The 21,180-nt window shown below is 45.7% G+C and overlaps 3 protein-coding genes across 7 annotated transcripts in view; all 3 read right to left on the minus strand.

Annotated features, from left to right (window-relative positions):
• The window catches only part of SLC23A2 (solute carrier family 23 member 2), a 71,021-nt gene extending 61,073 nt beyond the window's left edge, over positions 1 to 9,948 (minus strand). For 2 of the 5 annotated variants that reach the window (XM_049831187.1, XM_049831183.1), the window contains exon 1: positions 8,869 to 9,948. The gene's annotated coding sequence lies outside the window, so the exon portion shown is untranslated. The other 3 variants (XM_049831184.1, XM_049831180.1, XM_049831182.1) reach the window with 2 other exon arrangements.
• Positions 9,949 to 10,029: 81 nt separating this feature from the next.
• On the minus strand, positions 10,030 to 15,866 carry TMEM230 (transmembrane protein 230). Its single transcript, XM_049831196.1, has 4 exons — positions 15,251 to 15,866; positions 12,855 to 12,982; positions 12,253 to 12,375; positions 10,030 to 11,309 (listed from the first exon to the last, which is right to left on the minus strand). Exons 2-4 carry the CDS (start codon positions 12,951 to 12,953, stop codon positions 11,169 to 11,171), a joined length of 363 nt encoding a protein of 120 aa, XP_049687153.1. The 5' UTR covers positions 12,954 to 12,982; positions 15,251 to 15,866; the 3' UTR covers positions 10,030 to 11,168.
• A 1,976-nt stretch (positions 15,867 to 17,842) lies between these two features.
• Positions 17,843 to 20,720, minus strand: PCNA (proliferating cell nuclear antigen). Its single transcript, XM_049831194.1, has 6 exons — positions 20,446 to 20,720; positions 19,819 to 19,916; positions 19,321 to 19,388; positions 18,944 to 19,138; positions 18,508 to 18,631; positions 17,843 to 18,380 (listed from the first exon to the last, which is right to left on the minus strand). The coding sequence occupies exons 1-6, from the start codon at positions 20,664 to 20,666 to the stop codon at positions 18,298 to 18,300; spliced, it is 789 nt and encodes a 262-aa protein (XP_049687151.1). The 5' UTR covers positions 20,667 to 20,720; the 3' UTR covers positions 17,843 to 18,297.
• Between the last annotated feature and the right edge of the window lie 460 nt (positions 20,721 to 21,180).

A 21,180-nucleotide genomic window follows, 5' to 3' on the forward strand; every position in this document is an offset into this window, starting at 1 on the left:
TAGCTCATTTCCAATTCCTGATCTTGTTTCCTTGGTGTGTTTTTTTTTGTTGTTGTGTTGGTTTGTTTTTTTTTTTTTTTTTTGTTTTTTCTTTTACAACATAAAACAAGGAAATAAAAAACCAGGCTGCCTTACATCAGATTAACAATATTTTATGTGAAACCCACAGATGGAGTCCAGGAGTTAAGAACAACCCAGCACACACGTATATTAGTAAGAGGAATATCTTTTACTGGATTACACAAAATAAAAATTAAACTCTTTGTATTTCAACAGCTTCCTAGGAGGTGAAAGAAAACTCCCCCAGAAAAGGCAAAAAAAGTTAACAGCTCACCAGGAGTGATGTTTCTGCTTCTTCCTCTGGAATATGTAGTAACTGTAAGAGGCAAAGAATACTGAACTTGGTAGACCCTTGGGTTATTGTTCTATACAGTAAAGAGAGCAAGAGTGAATAACCCTTTTTAAAAAATGCTGTCTACCACCACCTAGTGGAAAACACCACCTCAGGTTCCTTGACCTACATAAATTTATAATTTATCTTGGGGACAATCAGGAGTTGATTGCCGTTTCCCCCCACAATGTTACATGGAAACAGAAAGTAATTTTTTTGTTAACTCTAAGAACCATTTCTAAAACTGAGCAACTTCGTTCCTGGTCTGTCATCTGAGCTAAATCCTCAGTCCTGCAAAATGGAGGTAGGAAGACCCAGGAAGAATTCTATTAAATGTAATTAATGCAAAGTGCTCTTAATAGCAAATAGGGCTTTTGGTTCAAGGATCTCAGACTACTTTGGTCCAAGTACTCAAATTACTGAGGCTTCAGTCAGCGATCCAAGAGGCAGATGTACTGCTGTGCTTGCTATATAGAAAAATAAATAGCAGGGGTTGCAAAGTTACAGTTGCCTGAATTCATGTAATAAATCAATAAGAGAGCAGGAGAAAAAAAATCTGCATAGTTGCAGAATTGTTGGATCCCTGCTGTTTGTATCTTGATAGTTTTACCTCTGGTAGCTTTTAGAGAGAGAAGACCTTCCTTCACCTTTGTATATGCAAAATATTTTGTAAATGGAGACCAGATTCTGGCAGCCAGCACAGTACAAACAACCCAGAAGAGGTTCCTGTGCTTCTCACTATAGGCTTGCTCATTGACCACCCGGTATTCATCCAAAGGAAGGAAGAGTAATGAACACTTACAGTAACACTAACTCAACTGGACAGCTCATGCTTTGGATGAGAAGCTAATTTTCTTGATGCTGTTATGTCTGGTACCTCGGGGGCTGTACCAAATAGATGAGATTTAACTTGCTGAGTCAGGAGCAAGGAGGAGATGGGCTTAGTCACCTTGCAGAGTTCATTCCCAGTCCTCTTTTCAAAAGCATAGCCCCTGAAATTAGCCAAGGGAGAGTCCTTACATGTTGGGAAGGGTGGGAACAGGAGGAGGCCAGGAAAAAGGCATGCATTCATCCTCCCTCTTCTCTTTTTCTGCCAGGTTTTAGTTGCCAATACTGCTGAATTGCTGGAGCCACATCTCCTGACTCCGAGATGTTGTGGCAGCAGAAAAGGCACTGCAAGAGCCCATGGCTGACAGCTCCTGACATTTTTGCTTTACCAGTGCACATTCACACTGGCTTTTTGCTTGCAGCTACCCATCAGATGAAGCCTATGTCATTTGGAGAGATGGTCTCCAAGCCTGAGACAAGGTGGGTTTTGCCACCTTGCATCAAGTTCATGAGCAGCTGTTGTTTAAAGCTGCAGCAATAAATGGCAGCTTCTGTTAACAGATGTGTATAGGCAGGACCAGAGCAACTTATTTCCCCTTCCAAAAGGGTGTGGACATGGCGCACAAAATCATTTTCAAGTCCATTAGAAGAATTTTGTAGCACAGAGTAAGACAGGTTTTCTTAAGCCACCTCCACTGCAAGTTCAAATGAAAATCCTTTCCTTTGCAAGGAACAGGCAGCAGCACCCTTGTGGTTGCTTACTCATCTCAGCAGAGAAGTGATAGAGAAAATCCCCGGTTTAACCTTTCATTGCTTGAACCCACTTGCAAGCCATTCTGAAAGAACATCCACAATCTGTCCAGAGAGGAAGGATGGTCTTGGATGTTGTCATTCCTTTTATCCGCCATCTCCTCATGACTCATTTAATTCCTCCTGTGAGCATATATTAATGAAACCACACAGTGATGTCGGGAATGATAGCAAAGCAATTGCTGTAGAATCAACCTCCTCTAGCAAGTGGCAAAAGACAAAATAAATGAGCATGGTGCTGAAGCATGAGTTAAAGATCCAAACAGGCAGCACCACAACAAGCCCTCTAACAAAGCTGCTTCTGAAATTGAACTGTCCAAATCACACTGGGTAGATGCCGGGAATCATCATTCACATACGGCTAGAAAAAAGAACTCGCTGAGACAGGAGGGAGAACTGGGCCCAAACTGAAGCTCAACAGGCAACTTGAGAGCTGGAAACTGTCTGTGGCAATACTTTTCAGTTCCTTCTTTCCCTGACAGCTGAACTAACACTTGTCACAGGAGTGCAAACCAGGCAATTATAGCAAGCATGGATGCCACAGGGCTGGACAGGCTCTCTATTTATAGTTCTCTACCCACAGAGCTTTCCCACTGTGCCGCTGCACACAGGTTAAGGTACAGTCCATGCCTTGAAGGGCTCACTGTCTAAATAAAAATAGGAAGAGAAAGGACTAGCAGCCCCTTTTATAATGAGAGCCAAGACTCTTGAGATAAAAGGATAAAAAGGAAATGCACAGCAGTGCCTGGAACAATGGACTCCAACTTCTCCCCTACAAATTGCCCTTTATTTTGTTAACTCCTTCCCTGCCTAAAGTGCCACCTCTCCACTACTCATCATCAGTGCCAAAGAGTCCAATACAGTGTCACTGAAGTGTTCTTGCAGGCTCTGGCCCACCTTGCCACCATTAAATAATTTTCCCTACCTACAGCAGAGATGGAAGAAGGGATGTCAGCCTGCCCTTAACTCTCTCCTGAGACCTGGGCCCATGCCCCATTGACAGGGTGGGAAGCATCGGACCAGGACAGCATCCTAGTGCGCTGACCCTGCTAAAGGGATGATAAACTCCCAAGAGTGCAGCAGGCTGCCAGCTTCATGCATTCACTGTCTCAGCCGACTGCAGATGCAAGTCAAAGATAGTCTCTTTGTTTCGTGGGGAGGATTAAAACACGAGCCGTTTGTAAGTTGAACTTTGAAGTGTCATCTTACCAATTTGAAATGCGGTCACCCAACAAAAAGAAATTTTTACAAATACATTTTTTTTATGTGAAGTTGGAGACCACCCACTGGCCTATTTTTAGGCATACATTTGAACTGGCCATGTTACAGTCCTGCCTCTGTTCTCATGCAATAAAAGGCAGAGAGGATTCACTTGACCTGCAGTATCAAATACAGAGAAAATAAGACATTTGTCTGGAAAAGAACCACCCAAAATAGCAGTGAAGTCATGCTGTGACATGAACTGTTAGTGTTCAGAGACAAGAAAAATGAGTATTATAGGAGCTGGTAGACTTTTTCTCATGACATATTAATGAGAACAACTGCTAAAAAATTATATGGTGATGCTAATTAGTATTTGTAGCTTTAAGGAGATGTAGCTTTAAGAGATCTTTTCCTTTTGCACTAAATACACAACATGTGTAAGAGCAAGAAATAATCCTTGCTGAGGTGAGTTCTCAGCTTTCTTCAAGGATTCTTTCTAGATCTGCCAGACATTTCCTTTGCTAAACACAGCTTTTAGCTCAGAAACTAATGCTCTTGCGTGAGCAAACCCTCCCCTGGCAGCTGGGTTTTGGTCGATTGGTTTGACCACTTGCGTTAAACATGATGCAACGTGGTATGACAAATGCAAGCAAACATCAGGATGGAGCGCAATGGAAATGCTGCATCCTATCTGACAGTTCAGCAGGAGCGAGAGGAATTATTTGCCCTAGTAACAACACATGGAAAAGCACAGAGGCAGGGGGTAGGATGCATTTGCAAACACTCATGTTCCCTACGCTTTTTACAGCCCCTCAATAGGCTTTGCAATATCCTGAAGTAGACAATTATTACTATATTAATTGTCTGTCTTTCCCCTCCTTCAAGAGGCTGGGGAAAGAACCCAGAATACCCAACTGCAGATGTATTAACTTCCCACTACCACATCAGCAAGACCATATGTACCACGCATTTCCTACTGACAAGGAAAGAAAGGTTAAAACCTTGCACGACAGGTTAACAGCATGATTTACAGCAACAGCTTAAATAAATGGTTGCAGGCACGGAAGACTAACAGGCAGCTAATCCTTTAAAGACTTAAGAGCAGCTACTACTTCAGTCCAAGTAAATATTTCAAAATAAAATTAATTAGTGGTGACTAGTGGATTTTTTTTCTCTGTTTGAACAGCCCAGGCTGAAATGGTGATTCCTTCACAGAACTTAAAGACTTTCAGTGCCGAAACTGCTATTTCACAGGAGCAGAAAGAATCCTCTCAAAGAAGATTCATTGCAATTTTGTTCCTTACTGTAATTGCAGCAGAAGTAGGAAAGCTCTATATGAATCTCACACATCTCTTGCTGTCAGAGAGGCAAGCTCCAAGTGCAGCCTTTTCGCTGCTCCAGAAATGGAGGACAGCATCATGGCTCAATATCCAACAGAAGTACAGTGTAGAGGAAGGAAATGTTCACTTCCCGATTCTTATCATTAGTAAGCTTTATCCATGCAGGCCACAAAAAAGACCTCCTAATAATTGCCTTGCATCTAATTAAAAGAAGTTTCTTAACACCTTCCTAGACACAGGTGAAAGCACAGAAGGAAAGGCCTCAAGGTAGCAAGTACCTAACCAGCACAACCCAAAGTCTGCCTGAGCCTGGAGAAGCAAAACAGTCAAATAAATCATCTGTAAACAATAATTTTTAATCCACAATTAAGCTTTTTTCCCAATATTTTTTTTTTCCTTGACCCTTGGCTCCATCTTAGAACAAAGCCAGTTCTCCTGGGAAGGAGGAATCTGTCATGGCCCACTGAATTGTCTGGACTATTTTTAGTTAAATCCAGCATTTCTAAAACCTCAAGCTGATTTGTGTATCAAGGAAGGAGCAAGGAAACCCTGTGAACTTGCACATCCACATTTCACACAAGGAGCACAGAACATGCCAGTTGCCTTGCAGCATGAAAGCATAGCTGGGCTGAACGCAGAGCTCTAGGAAAAAGGCAAAGAACACCTCTTTTCACCAGGTGGAGAAGGCAGAAAACAAAAGCAGGATTGCTGACTTCCCTGAGCTGGAAGAGGCAAACTGAAGGCCTCTGCTAGCGCTTGGGAGGCCAGAGAAATCCAAGGGCCAGGCAATTTGCACTTACCCACTAACCTGATGAGCTGCAGCTCCAGACTACAGCAATGAGGAGAGTGCCAAGTGGAAAGGCAGGATCAGCCAATGAGTCCCAGAAGTGCTTGGCAGGCAGAGATCTTGCTGGGAAGAGCAGGACAGACACCCCAGTGGAAGGGCCAGGAGAAAGCTTAAGGAGAGGCAGAAGATGTGAAGGGCAGTTGTATGAATGGGCTGACGCTTGGGACTTTTAAGGACAGGGCTTGAGGGGGAGGAGTATGGAGAGAGCATGGAGAAGCTCGTTTAGACCACAGCATAAGTGGAGCATAGCACAAATCTGATTAGAAGGGACAGAACTGTTGTGCCGAGTCATTTCTTCCTGCCCTGTAGGGTTTTTACGTCATCTTTTATGCCAAGCAAAATCCATATTGCTGTAAGCGTAGCAGTATAGCACTGAGCCCCTCAGTGGCAAACCTTGCTGAATTTGGCTAATTGCAATTGACAGAAAGCAAACCACAACCACAGAAGCTGGTCTACGTGTTCCTGCACAATGGGTACCAGAAAAGCACTGGCGATGCTGGTGCAGATTGTGCTGTTTGTTCAAAAAAAGCATGTTTTATGGCTATATTTATAGCACAGGGGTCATAGCCAGCGTGCTCCAACTGAGTCATTACATTCTCTCTCCCCCAACTCCCCAGATGTTTCACACAACTTCTACTAAAATATTTTCAGGACTAAGATCAGTAGCCTGCTGGCCAGCCCAGCCTCCTTACAACCACCACGCACTGCAGACAGTCAAACAGTACAACATCCAGCCAGGCCTCAGGGATGAGGTTATCAAAAGAGTAAGAGGAAATACAAATCACTGCTGGGAAAAAATGAACAAGGAGTTAGAAACTCAAGTTTCCTCTTGCTACATCACCACAGGACCAGTGATGGGCATTGCTCTTCTCCCCATCCCATGAACCTCCATCAGCATAAGCACATGGACAATCTCAGAGAGAAGGATCAACAGTGATGCCAAAAACCATATATAGCACAAGTAAAGTTGCTGCCTGGAGTACTTACACCCCCTTTCCCAGGATCAGACTGCAGTGCCTGCAGCCAGTTCCCTGTAGAGGGAATGATGTCTCTTTACAAGTGTCTCTGTATGGACAGATGCAAAATCACGAGCCTGTAAGAATCACAACACTGCTGGCTGCACAAGCCCTAAACAGAAAAGAACTGAGAGACCAGGATAGGGTGATAAGCCCTTCAGGGCTGTGGCTTCACTTAGACTCAAAGCTCACACTCAGTCTCCAGGCTGATGAAACACCTCACCACTCCATCACTTCAAGCAACCTACAGAAGCACAATTTCTGCCTTTTCTTTCAAGGGTTTGTGAGAGCCATTTGCACAACACTTCAGATAATTCTGGCTTTTCCTATTGCTCCTTTCCACTGCTAAGTTCATCTCCATCCCTCCTAATTTTGCCATTTGATGGAGATCCCTTTCAGGCCTGCATCCTTCTACACAATATCCCAACAGGGGCATTAGCCATGACCTTGGAGATGCAGCACTGGATGCGATGCTTGCGACAAACCCTCACTGTCCCCAGCCTTATCCAGTGCCCAAGCTGGCAGAGACCACTGCATTGCTTTGAGCCATGTCTGAGTGTGAAGCCTCTCCTGGAAGCCCACTGAGGTCCCTCAGCCAGGACATGGGCAGCAGGTTGACTCCTTAGCTCTACACTTGAATGTCACCACTTGCTACAACTCTGCTGCCTGACTTCCCTTCTGAAGGGAATCTGGCTGTGGGAAGTGTTAGAAAATGTTACACACAGCATCTTTGAGCCAGGAGCCACTGGTGGCCATCTGTCTCAGCTGGTGGCATTTGCACCACCAACAGTGGTAAGGAGCCTCCTGGAGAGAAGAGGAACAGGTCCCCTTCTGCCTTGGGCAGCACAATATGCTATTACCAATGAGCCATTGCAAATGAAGAGCAGAGAAAGAGCCATTGTGGATCTAGCATCAGTTTCCAGGGCTTGTAGGTAATATCTGCAGCTACCCAAGACTGTCTCCACCACTACTTTGTTTGTTCCCCCCAGTTTATTCACCTAGATGTTTCAAACAGCTTGTCTACATAAGGGAAGTCTCCTCTGATGTGATGATGCTTGGGAACTTCCATTAGCTTTGTTCACTCAAGACAGTAAAAAAAAAAAAAAGGTAAAATCAAGATATTTACTTAAAATGAACCTTTGCTTTTCCAAATAATACATTGGGGGGGAATTTCTTTGGGACTGCTGGTAGCTCAGACCAGAGAACTCTAGAATCACACTTCTAAAGACCTTTCCAGCAATTTTATGGTATTAAGTACACAAGCATATAAATATACCATATAACAGCAATAGAAGAACATTATTGATGATACATGAATTCAAGCACTCACACTAGAGAAAAACCTAAAATCTGGGTGCCTGTTCTTTCACCAGAGCTTCTGTGCATAATAATTCCACATCAAGCTATACAAATGCTGACTTTTTTTTTTTCCCTGAGTCAGCTGCCTTGCCGAGTGCCCAGAATGGATGATGCTCAATAAAGGAAATAGCTATTCAGTATTATCCTCATTCATCAGTGTTCAGCCTGTGCCTTATTTGTCATTCAAGCCCTGCTCTAGAACCAGAAACTTCTTCACAGGCATTTTCCTATTACCCTCGCCACTCTAGTGAGTCAGTCTCAGTCAGTTCTCCCCAAACCCACAACACCCATGATTTTACAGAAGGGGAACTGAGGAGCAGAGCCATTAACTGTGGGGTTTGGCAGCAGCATCTGGCACCCAGGGTCAAGGGAAGGATACAGCTACACAGAGCCAGGTTGTTCAGGCAAGGCAGCAAAGGAGCCAAGCCAGCCATGCAAATCATGCATGCAGGTCCACAGTGTGGCAGGAGTGGGAGGAAAATTAAAAAGATGCTGTTGGAATGTATCAGCACAGAAACACCAAAACACCAGCCCCACTTAGGAGGAAAGCTTCATTCTTATGTAATGCTTTAACAAATGGAAGAGCTGACTGCACTGATTACAATCATATCTATACTAGAGGAGCACAACTGCTATGGTATGGACGAGGCTCAGAGAAACAAGATATTCGCAGTAATGTTTTCCTATCTCTTACAATAAATGTAAATGCATGCTATTTTGCAAGAGAAAATTGAAACCTGGCTATTAGCTACACTACAGCTAGACAATTAATAGACATTTGAACATCTAGAGACTTATACTGTGGAGGAAAACCATGCTTAGACTGCAGTATGTCAACCCAAAGAATGAAGTCATCTGCATCTGCATTTTTCCAGCAGTCAACATACCTTTTTTTCTTTCCCAGATGTGTCTCCTTTTTTCTAGATTAGATATAAAACAATCCCTGTAGAGAGGAAGACATCCCTGTGGCCATCCCTCACAGCCCTGCGAGCACTAGGGCAGGGACTGTTCTTATTTATACACTGTGCTGGCTGAGAACTTTGCTTCTGTCAAAAAATAAATTAATTGCCTTACCTTCAGAAATGTCAGCATGTTTTTCTCCTGTCCCCTACATTTACGTGTCCTTCTTAGTCAACCCAGGCTTCCCAATTTTCTGCATCTTATCAGTCCCACTTGAAAGCATCTTCTTTTTTTCCATCTAAACTTCCCTTTCACTTCCTCTCCCCTTTCCTCCAAACCAAACAAATCTACATTCTTATCCCCTAATAGAGGCCGATTCATGTTTTTGCGTCAGCAGCCACTCTCCTGGCCCGACCTAGCTTTAGTTGACACACTTCAGCTGCTGCCGAGCAGTACGTGACAACATCTGGGATGCAGGGCTGCCATCGGCGCAGGGGCCAGCAGCGTCAGGAACGTGAGATGGGTGAGGACTGGCGTGACGCAGCACAGCAGGAAAGAACATGCATAGTTGTTGCCTTCAGAGATGTAAAGGAAGATCCTGAATTCAATCAGTTATTCCTCAGAGTGCAACACTGGGGCACACACAAGCCAATTAAGTCAAACAAGGGAAGAGATGTAGGTTAAAAGAGATCTTGGCTCAGGCTTTGGGTTTAATCTAGAATATTGGAGGAGGAAAAAAGGCAATTTTAAGAGTACTTCCAGAGCAAGACATTCATCCAGCACTGTTCTCATCTCAACATCTCCACGGACCCGCTCTGCACCAACAGTGGTACCTGCCCCTCTGTTTCAAAATATTTTCAGTCCACAAAGCACACCTGACAATTCTGGAGTATCAGTACCAGCCCACAAGCCATATTCAGACGCTGCTCCTGTTACATTGCACAACAAAAGCAACTGGATATTTGGACCCTGAAACAAAGCAATTAGAAGTCTGGGGTCTTTACACATTTAGTAAAGGCTGCACGTGAGGTTCAAAAAGCAAATCCTGACCTTCTGGAGAAGCACGTTTTCCTACCGCACCCAGGGCACTCTGGATTGCTGCACTAGGGAGGGTAATCCCAGCTCCCCAGCTCTGCCCCAAAGCCAGCCAAGGGTCCTGGAGAGCAGATGGAGCTGTTCCAAAGCTGCTGGCTCAGCAAAGCCTAATGCTGATTGAAATGACTACATTAGCAATTGGAAGCAGTAGGCAACAGCAGATTCAGCTAAAGCCTTAATCTGGTTGCCCAGAACAGTTTTTAGTGCACACCGACATCTGTGAATGTGAAAAAGACAAGGTTATGATTTGTACACAGAATATAGTGAAGTTTATTCATATTAAATACATCTACTTGCATCACTACTTGTCAACATACTTGTTCTCCAGGACACTGAATTCATTCCCACTTCAAGAGACAGACTGTTTTTATTTTACACAAAATAGAGCTACCAATCTGTTTTCCCTGAATAACCTATCGCTGAAGCTAGCAAAACAATACAAATGGGACTTAAGTACAAACTATAGAGATTTCCTTTTTACTGGTCTAGGGAGTTATGCACAGCATATTATCTAGACAAGGACAAAATTATTCCAAATATACATACAGACAGATGGAATTCAAGTGTCTCCAAGATCCACATTAGTCAAAACCAAGTTTTTTTGTATCTAGACACTTAAGTCCTGGTCCAAATTCCAATTCTCCCTGTATCCATTCAGTTTGTTTAAAATAATAAGCAAAAATCCAACAATAGTCCTTTTAAAGGATAAGTGGATTTTGCCAAAAGTAACAGCGGTATGGCAAAAAGCTTGCTCCTGAAGTGTGTGTTTGCCGAGTAAAAAAGCTTGGTCATTCTGACAAGGAGTTGTGCAGCAAATGCACATGTAAAGTATTTCATGCAAGTCCAGTTTTCCCCCTCTTGTACACATGTGACTTGTTACTCCAGACAAGCACAGGACAAGTAGATTGGAAGCATTTCTCATGGACAGAGAGCAAAAGGAGAATTTAACTATGCTGGTTTATCTGCAAAGATAAACCTAGTGAAAACCACAATCTCACTGAAAACTAAAACAGAGTTCTATAAAACAGTTAGAAAAACCAAGTATCTTTGTTGCTGAAACTGGCTCATCTATTTTTGGATAATTGCTAGAATTGGCTTGCCCAAGAAGAACTTCTTACAAGCAACCAGCATTATGTAACCAAAAGAGGAAAAATACAATAAATCACATGTTCTACCCACCTAATGTTGCAATCCTTTTGGTCAATTCTGTGTTCAAGCCCTCTCCCCCCCAAATGAAAAACCTGCAATACTTCAAAACCTGGAACTGGCATCTTGTGACTGATATACTTCATCTACAATCTTACAAGGCCCCCTCTGATATCCAGGGTAACTAACAGCTCTTACCACCAACCTAATTATAATGCAATTAAATACATTGTTCAGTCATCAAAATCCGGGATATCGTCATAGGAATAGCCCCGGTAGCCTTTGGAAGCGTAGTATGCAATGCGGAGGTGGTAGAAGCCTGGGAGAAACACAAGGATCCCAATGATGAGCACAGGGATGGCACGGTCCGTTCCCTGCAGAAGAGAGACAGGCAAGTGCAGTAAGAGGAGATTTGTATGGGGGGGGTGGGGGGGGGGTCTTCCCTATTTCTTAAGTCCTGCCTCAACTATTCATTCCTAAGGCCTGGCTAGCTGACAAAAAGCAAAAATTCATCTTAAATTCAGAAACATCTCATTTTTCTTCAGGCTGAGCTCAAGTCCTCTCCCCTGCATCTCCTCCTTGCTACAGGAAACCCTCAACTGAACTTCTCCTTCGGGTAGGAGGGGTGGCACCTCCTAACACTAACCACGTAACGAAACTGCCAGCCACATGCTGGGTGCTGCATGCCCAGCTGCGAACAAGCTCTCCTATCTGTGCCTGGACTGCTTCCGATACAGCCAGAATACTACTGTTTCCACAATGATAAGCAGCAGCTGCCAACCGTAAAGCAATTCCATATGGCACAAGGTAAAAGAAGTGTGCCACAGAGGAGCACCAAGTCAGCCACAAACAACAGATCCCCTTTCAATGGATCATAAATACAGAGAGATGAGAAAAGTGCTGCTACGTCCTATCTAGCAGTCTGGTATCTCCTACAGAAGTTACCAAATGATCTTCACTAGAGGAGTGATGATCCTAGGATGAAGTTTTTCCAGGACAACAAGCTGACCTCTGCACGGATGTAGCATTAAAATGAAACTGTACCCCAGGGAGGACAGAGAAACTCGGCCCTCCCTGGCAGATCTCCCATCCAGCTACGAACCTGCTCCAGACTTGCTAACTGAAGACATCACAGGGCTCTGCTGCCAGAATAATAGGGCTGACAGCAAACATCAGTGAGGCAGCAGAGGGGATTATTTTCTTCCTTGCAGGCCTTTTGCTCTGAATTTCTACACTGAACATGTTGGTTCATGGCAGGCTTTGGGGAATGGGCAAGCAATGCAAAACTCGCAACAGAAATGTAATCAAACCACTTACGCCTTTGCTAATGTATCCTGCCAAGAGGAGGGCTCCTATGATAATGAGGAAGGTCCCGATCATGAAGAGCACAATAGCCAGTGCAATTGCCTTGTAAGGGATTTTTGGTGGGCTCTTCTTGAACTGGATCAAAAAAACCCAAATATTAAAAAGCTTAACTCAGCACAGTTCCCCTCCCACCATGGCAGAAATATGCATCCCACAGCTAGCAGAGATGACATGGGACAAACTGTTGCAGCAGCTCTGCTGCAGGGCTTTGTAACAGCCCTTCTGCAAGGAATCCTGCCCATAGAGACCCCGCTGTCTGAGCCAGCATTTACACCCATTGCTTCCAGATCTGCTCCAATTTTCACCTCCCTCTAAAGAAAAGCATCTGGCCCTATTAAACAAGCAGTCTTTCCAGTTAAGCTCTACAGGCTTTCTGGAGAAGGGCTCAAGTGGTGGCTGACAGCTAGCTTTGTACCTTTCTGAGCTGAGGCTGTTCTACTAGAGATAAACAAAGCAGCAGCCTCCCAGGCACATGCAAAGCTATAGCAGCCTTTCCTAGTAGTTTACAGTCAGAGCAGCAGCAGCAGAAAGAGGTTTTCTTCCCCAGTTTTTACCTGCAGGTCAATATATCCATCATCAGTGCTGGAGAGCTTGGAATATTTGACTTTGCTACTGGGAATCCCAGCAGCCAGATTTGTCCGTGATGGCATCATTACAAGGAAGCCTGAGCATCAGCTAGAACCTGGAAAGTGAGAAGAACAGCAAAAAAAATATCAGAGCAAACTGGACAATAGAATCTGAGAGACATGGATCAAGTTTCTTACTTGAAACAGTGTCAAGTCTGTACTAACAAACAGGCATCTTTGTTCTTCATAAATTCTTTTCAAACAAAACTTTGTATTTAAGCCTAAAATACAGGGGCATGGATATAGCTGCAACAGGGTTTGCCAATATTTGAAAGCAAAGTCAGACTAAGGTAGAATTTGCATTTAAAGTAAGATAGAAATTCCAGAATATACAATGTATAAATCAGCTCTCATTTCGCAAGGAGATCACACTTCCAGCAGGGAGATGTCTGAGGTCCAGCTATTTCTGAACAGGGACACTAGCAAATAAACCCAAACCAGAACTAAACAAAGCAGCTTTTCAACCAGCCAGATATTTTGCAATAGATCCATTTTTAAAAAAAAAAAAAACCAAAAAACACAAAAACCAACCCAACACAAAAAAACCCAACCACTGGAAACGAGAATGAAATGGAACTGTCATTCCCAAGACTGCTCAGGTTATGACTCAGAGGGAACATGACAAGGGGACAGAGTGATTAGTGGATGAGGTAACGAAAAAACCAGCAAGGAACTAAAAAGCATAAGTCACTTGTCTGTCTAGCTGCGAGGGAGGCAGCGTTCAGGGTAGAGCTTTATTTAGTTACGCCAGAGCCATACCCTGCAATTTCACCATGCCATGAAGCCAAGCCCTGCAGTTTTGCTGCCAGCAGTGACAGTCCTGGAGAGAAGGGCAGAGCCAGCTTGCTTCTGCACCTTGAAGCCCAACTTCTCAGGAGTTGAAGCCTGGATCTGGCCTGCCAACACATCCCCGATTCACTGCACAGCTATTTAACAGGGCCTGACCACTTCTCCCATGCATTTGGTGGCTGCTCACCCACAGCCTTGAAGCCGCACTGCAGCCCAGGGCTACAATTCCCAGAAGCGAGGCAGGCAGTAGGCTTCCCTCGCTTTCCAACTTCAGTAGCTTTATTTTCTGAGAAAGTACGGAATAAAGATGACAAAAGTGCATATCCCAACTGTTCCAACAGGAAGGGACAAAGATGCTTTTTCTATAACACTGGCGTATCCTCAAAATATTTAGTCTCCACTTGAACTGAAAGCCTTTGCCTCCCTCTTGCTAATTGCTGGCACATTCCCCTGCCATCAGGTTTGTTCCTCCTGTAGTAAATTTGACTTCTATAAAAAACCCAGCACCCTCTGATCTTAAACCCCCACAGCTGTACCTTTAACTTGGAACTTGTTGCTTTTTTTTGGTAGCCAAACCCAAGCACAGACAAAACATTTCTAGCCCCATCGATAATGGAAATACCACCCACCTACAGGGTGGTAACACTCACATCCTCAGCCACTTATACATCTGTGTTTTTCAGGTCACAGTACTCAAATACCCCCAAGGCCTCCCACGTGCCCTGGGGTAGACGTGCAGGAGGAGAAAAAGTCAAAAGAAATCAGCACATCTGAAATGTGTCAGATTTCCTGACTCTACCCTATTTTACTCTCAAAGTACCATGGGAGTCCTTACTGACTGTCCCATTACTTATCAGGCTATTCCTAGTGGCTTCCTAGAAATTATTTCCAATCTACACTTGCGTAAGTTGTCCTGCCCTTCCCATCACCTGCTTATCAACAAGAAAGCAGCTATTAAAAACAAATGTAAAAAAACCCAAACCACTCAGATCTCCTGTTTAAGGGCCAGGTTCAAGTCCACTAAGCTTCACTATCCTTGTGCTCTACAGGGGTTCAAGATCACAAACGAGCTCAGTGCTGTGCCCTTTAGGAAGCAAATAAATGGTGAATCACACTTGTAATTGAGGTTTTCTAATACGATGCGCTACAGTCATGTTTTAAACGCAGTCAGAACCTGCACTGCCCGGGGGAATGCTCCCCGAGCAGAGCGCAGGCTCACCAGGCGAGCTTGCCAGTAAACGCAAACACGGCACTTCGAGCCAAAATCCTGTTCACCCCCTAAACAAGAGCAATATATTTTTCAACCCTCTGTGCCCAGGAATAAGGCACAGGGGGGAATGTCACTTCTTGCCCTTTCAGGAGCTCAAATCTGACAGGATAAACACCGCCCGCCCCTCTCCTCCAGACCCAAAATGGTTTCCCTGCTGCTGAACAGGAAGCTCCCAACACGCCTGGGGACCCCCCCAAAACTCCAGGCTGCGCACCCTGCCTCGCACACTTCAAAACGTTGATCAAAAACACCCAGAGGCGGTTACCTGCCATCCATGCTGCTGGTCGAGCCCATCTCTCCTGCAGCCGCTTCTCCTCCGCGCTGCCCTGGCCGCAGAACAACCCAGGAAGTTTATTCCTATGACGGCAATTTCCTTCCAGGTTGTGGCAGCAGCTTCTCGCTGGCTCAGCTCCGCTGGGTTATTTTTGGCCTCGGACTCCAGATGAGCAGCTGGAATTAGTGTCCTCGGGCAGGGTGGCGTGGACCACATCCTGGTCACCCAGGCCCGCGTCACACAAGACCCACCGGAGCTCATCTGTCATTCTGGGGCTGCATTCGTTTGTGAAACAGCATGTTCACGCACATTTCTCCTACACGTGCTTTAAAGTCGACTTCCTACAGGAAGATCTGGACATAACTGAACCATCAGACACAGCACTGCCCTTCATTAGGGCAAAATATGTGACAGACAAGCTATAGCCAGAAAATTATTTCTAGCACCCGGACCAGTATTAACCCATCAGATGACAGACAACTGGGGATCTACTTCCTCCAACTGCTCCAGACAAGGAAACCGCAGGAATTGCCATGGTTCCAGTTCCTGTAAATTAATAAAGTACACACTGGATTTAGAGCCCAAAAAGCCTAATCTTAAATTTCATAGATTTCTCCCTCCTTCCCCCTTTTTCTCCTTGCTAAGAAAGTCTAAATATATCAACTTCAAAAGCTTACTCTCTCAAACATGGAGAAACACTCACAGGATTTACTAAGCTTCCTCAGCTTTTTTTTTTTTTTTTTTTAAGGGAACATCTTAATTTTGATTGTTTGGGTATGACAATGGCATAGTGAACATTCATCTCGAAGGACTTATCCAGAAAGCACACAGTACACAAGTCAGAACACAAGCACGTAGACACTACTGTTAAAGGATGTTTCTCACATACGGCTACTCAATTTGGTCATTACAGCTGTAAAAATAAGCAACTAAACCATCTAGCTTATTTTTACAATGTGTTTATGAGTAGAATAGCACAAGAGTTTTGTAACCCCCACTACAGCAGGAGGTTGCACCAAAAAATTTGCTTCAATCACTAGCCCAGCTTTACGCACATCATTGAAACCCAGAATCCTTCCCTATTTCAACATCATGAATCTTTGATTCTTCGCTGAAGCACATGCTTGCTTGTCGTACTTGCATGTACCACAATGGCAATCCAATCTGAGAAGCATCGCATTTGGAGTGAAAAGTCTCCTGGTTATTTAAGACAGTACTAGTACTGTTCAGGGCAGTAACTCAGCAATTGCTGAAAAACTTTAGGGCAGCTGAAGATCTCGCCTTTGAGGTGTTTTCTTAAAAGGTGCTGAATTAATCAGCAGGCTAAAAAAGTTCAAGAGAATAAGTGGGGTATGCTCTGGAGACATAAGACAAAGCTCAGTATGGGAACTGAAAACCATGCAGGGAGCTATCTGCATCCATCACAGCAGAAGAAAACAAGAGTCTAAACCACCTCTACTAGTAACGCAGTGCTACTACCAACAGAAAAAAAAATATCAACAGCAGGGGCATTAAGAAATCCTGTCCCTCAGCTTTGAGCAGGGACAAGCTTCTACCACAATGGTAGCTGCATCATTCTGACACAGCAGAATTTGTTTCTTAATCAGTACTGCCACCTTGTGAAATTCTCCTGCTAAATCGGTTGGGTTTTCCAAGTGTCAAATTTTCAGGCAGTTTATGCTCTAGTCAGTCCTGTATTGCTGACTAGTGGGAAGCACGCAGCCTCCTAGAAGAATAAGCATACCCACAGCACCTAAAAGAGCCTCTAAGTACTACTTACCACACAGCACTGATCAAGCTAACTAAATTGCTTTTCATTGTTTTGTCATTAGTGACAAAGTGGAGTCACTCAGGTTCCAGACAGAGGGTAAGGATTTATGGCTAGCTGGTAGCAATATGGTAACTGAAGAAAAAACCACAGTAGCTGCCTGAAACTGTTTTCAGATCTTGTTTTTCCATGATCAAACCTTCAGGGTGAAACATGGTGTAAGTCTTATTTTTAGATCTTCATCAATACGAACATAACACAGGAATTGCTGGTAGCACAGTAAGCACACTACACATCAATAGAAGCAAGCAAGGTGTGGGACAAAGGCACTCAATGAATGCAACCTGTTGAGGAGTGGCTCAACATCAACCAGCCAGAAACAACAGAACCACACCCAGGAACAGTTCACACAAATCCCCACCAGACCAAGCGGTTTTCTGTCACAGCCACACTGGGGCACATGCCTACACACCCTCACGACTTCACCGAGGGCCAGAGTGACAGCTACAGGAACAGTCCCTGCTACAGGCATCTCTGGCATCTGCTGAAGCTAATGCATTTTAAGGAAAACTTTCACAAACTTCCTCTGCTTAAAGGAAACAGCATCACAGACCAATCAGTTATTCAAACTGTAACCACACCCCTCAATTTCAACACATCTAAGGGATCAACACAGAAGCTGGTAACTCCAGCGCAAAAAAACCCAACCCACAAGCTTGCCTGGTGCAGTGCCTTTGAAAAAGGAGCTAGGGTACATTAGCATAGTTTGACAGCACATTGATTCATCCATCCACATTTAAACAGGATAAAACCCATGAAATTATATTCTTTATTTCCATTTTCAATGTTTCACTTAGAATACCAGCTTCAAAAATAAATGGATGAAATAGTCGAATAAACTCGGAGCGTAACTGAACAGCAACTCTAGTCAACTACAGTTCCACAGGTGAAACTCTAGGAAACATCTTTACTCAAGTTAAAATATTGCACCCCTTCTCTAACACAAGTTGAAAGGAGTAAGATATTTCACCTCCAGACAGTATCTAAGAGATTATTGGAGGTACAGGAACAGACTAAAAATCTACTTCCAATGACACCAGTATAGCAAAATAGTAACTTGAAAAATATGTACAAAAGATATCTATACAACATGCCTAACAGTGCTCATACAATGCTCCACTGCACTGAAATTGCTAACACCACCATTTCCTTCTCAAACTCAGTTGTCCTCTGAAGAGCTGACCAGATCTCCCCCTCAGTCCTACTCCAATTAAGAGCCTTCTTGTTGGTCTTCGATCTTTGGAGCCAGGTAGTATTTTAAGTGTCCCATATCAGCAATCTTGTACTCCACAACTGGGAAAAAGAAAAAGAACAGTATTCAGAAGGTTTTTCAGACAAGACATTCATTCAGGAGTTCTTAACGCAGCTCTAAGGTGGTGGCATTCTACAAGATTTTTCAAGGAGAGCTGCTTCTACTTACCAAGAGGAACATCTGCAGACATGCTGAGTGTTACCGTAGGTGACAGGGGAGTGGCTTTGGTAAAAAAGTTCAGGTACCTCAGAGCAAAGGTCAACTGGACTGGCTCATTCATCTCTATTGTGACCTAGAAAACCATCAACCAGGTGAGACTTCAATAAAAGCAAGCTGCAGCAAGTCCCCTTAAGTCTCTCAAGTAATTCAGACATCTCAAGCAAAGGCAGACAAGCGCTACTCCCCACTCTGCTCTGCTGAGCACAGCTTGCTGGCCCTGGAGATAAGGGCCTAAAGTTGGCAACAACCTGTTGCCTCCAACCTATAAACCAGAGAAATACACAATCCAATCAGCCAGCTTTAGCCCCCAATAGGTCAGAGAATGTCATATTAGTAGAAACCTCAACATTGAAGACATCACAGTAACTGTGAACGCTTAACTTACAGCTTCTTCTTCTTTATCCACATTACTCGTCTGTGACAGCTTAATGTTTCCATTGCCCAGCTCTCCATTAGATGAAAATTTCACACCGTCTTTTGCACAGGAGATGACAACTGCATCACCAATGTGGCTGAGATCTCTACAGATGCGCGCAAATTCAGCAGAAGGCATTTTCACTACACAGCTATATTCTTGTTCCTGCGAAGGAAGTGTCACAATTAAACTTCTACCAAGAAGCTTAATGTAGTCACTACACTTGAGGTTGTCTAGTCTTTCCAAAGGAAGTTATCTTACAAGCTCAAACTTCAAGTCTGATGCAAACATGGGAAAACACCCATTTCTAAGAGGCAGTGTCGTCAGTCATTCGAGCCACTACTTACTGGAATTCCAAGCTGCTCCACATCCAGATCCATTAACTTCATCTCATAATCAGAAACCTTTTCCTGATCTAAAGAAAGAAAGCATAGTTTGACCAACTGTTTCCAAGAAGTTATCATCCTGAATTTAACTTTTGCGCCCCCCCCCCCCCCCCCCCCAGTAAAAAAAACATCTAAATTATGACAATAAGAGCTACCTTGTTTAATTAGAGGTAGAAATCTGAAAGTGACCCAAACAGGCTTTTGCAGGCTGTAAGAGGACAGCAACCCACCAAGAGCATCTGCAGGTGGCCTAAAGAAGAGTCTTTCTCTTACAAAAATAGCATCGGTCAGGTTGACTAAGCTTACATCTCCAGACTGTTTCAAGAGTTTAAGTATCAGGTGACCCCTCCCATTTCTGAACTATTTACTGTCATTTCCTTCCCTCCTGCATTTGCATGGTTTGTGAAGACCACCTAAAACCATCACAGTAGCAAATTAGTTTCCACATCTAACACTCACTTGGTGCTTCAAACACTAGAGCCAACGTATCTGCATTGTCTTCTGCTCGGAGAGTTATGATGTCTTCGTTTCCAGCACACTTCAGTATTTTGGACATGCTGGGGCGGGGGGATAAAAGAAAGGTAGGTGACTCCCAAGATTGCAGGCAGACCGAGCCTACTACAGAGCGCGAATACAAGGCCAGCAAGGAGCAGCCGCCAGCCTCAGACGCGGCCTGCGGAGCTGCGCAGAAGGAGCAGAGATTCGGCTCGTTGTGTCCCCCCTCCCCGGGCGGCAGGAGCCGAGGCGCCATGGCGGGCCGCGCTCGGCCTCCCCCGCTCCCGAATGGGCTTTCCCGCCACTGGGCGCCGGCAGTGACGTCACCGCCGCCGAGCCCCGCCCCGCCAAAAACGGCGCGAGAGTTCTGAGGAGAATGGAAGGGCGGCGGGAAGAAGGGTAGAGAACGGGCTCCCAGGGGCCCCCGCCCGCCCCGGCAGCCGCTGCCCCGGCACGGCGAGCGCAGAGGCGGCCCCTCGCCCCGCACCCCCTCCCCCCCCCCCGGTCCCCGCTCCCCGCTCCCCTCAGCGCCTCAGGTCCCGGGCCCGCCCCCGTGGCCGGAGAAGGCCCCCGCCGCTGCCCGCTCCCCACCTGTTGAGATTGACGCCCATGGCGATGTTGCGGTCGCAGCGGTAGGTATCGAAGCCCTCGGATCGCAGCGTGAGCTGCACCAGGGAGACATGCGAGGAGTCCATGCTCTGCAGGCTGATGCCGCCCGAGCCCAGGTCCCAGCAGGCCTCGGTGATGAGGTCCTTGAGGGCCTCCAGCACCCGCTTGAGCACCGAGCCCTGCACCAGCCGCGCCTCGAACATCCTCGCGGGAGCAGCGGCCGCCGACCGACAAACAACCGCGGAGCGCGACCGGCCGCCGACTGCCGCCGCCCGCCAAGCGCCCCTTTTATAGCCTTCCCGCGCCCCGCCCGCCGCCGCGCCGCAGCCAATCGCCAGCGGCCCTGCCCTCCCCGCGAAACCCTATCCACGCTCACATGGCGGATGCCCCTCGCTCTCCGTCCAATCCCGCCGCCGCTCCTCCCCTTAATCCCGCCCCCTCGTCCGGCGGGAACCAATCGCCGCGCGGGATACACACTTCCCCCGCCTCCCCGTCCCCGTGGCGCCAGCCCGCCTCCCGCCTCGCCGTACGGCCATGGCCGGCGGGGGCCTAGCGGGGACGGCGGCTCCGGGAAGCCGCGCTCGCCCCGCGGCCCGGCTGAGGCGGCGTGGTGGGGGGGCTCTCTGATCCCTGCGGCCCGTCCCCCGGCTGCGCCAGCGGGGACAGCTCGGCGCGCTTCTCCTCAGAGGCCGGTTCCTGGCAGGAACTCCAGGCCTG

This window comes from Accipiter gentilis, chromosome 28 (genome assembly GCF_929443795.1).
Source record: "Accipiter gentilis chromosome 28, bAccGen1.1, whole genome shotgun sequence".
Lineage (NCBI taxonomy): Eukaryota > Metazoa > Chordata > Aves > Accipitriformes > Accipitridae > Astur > Astur gentilis.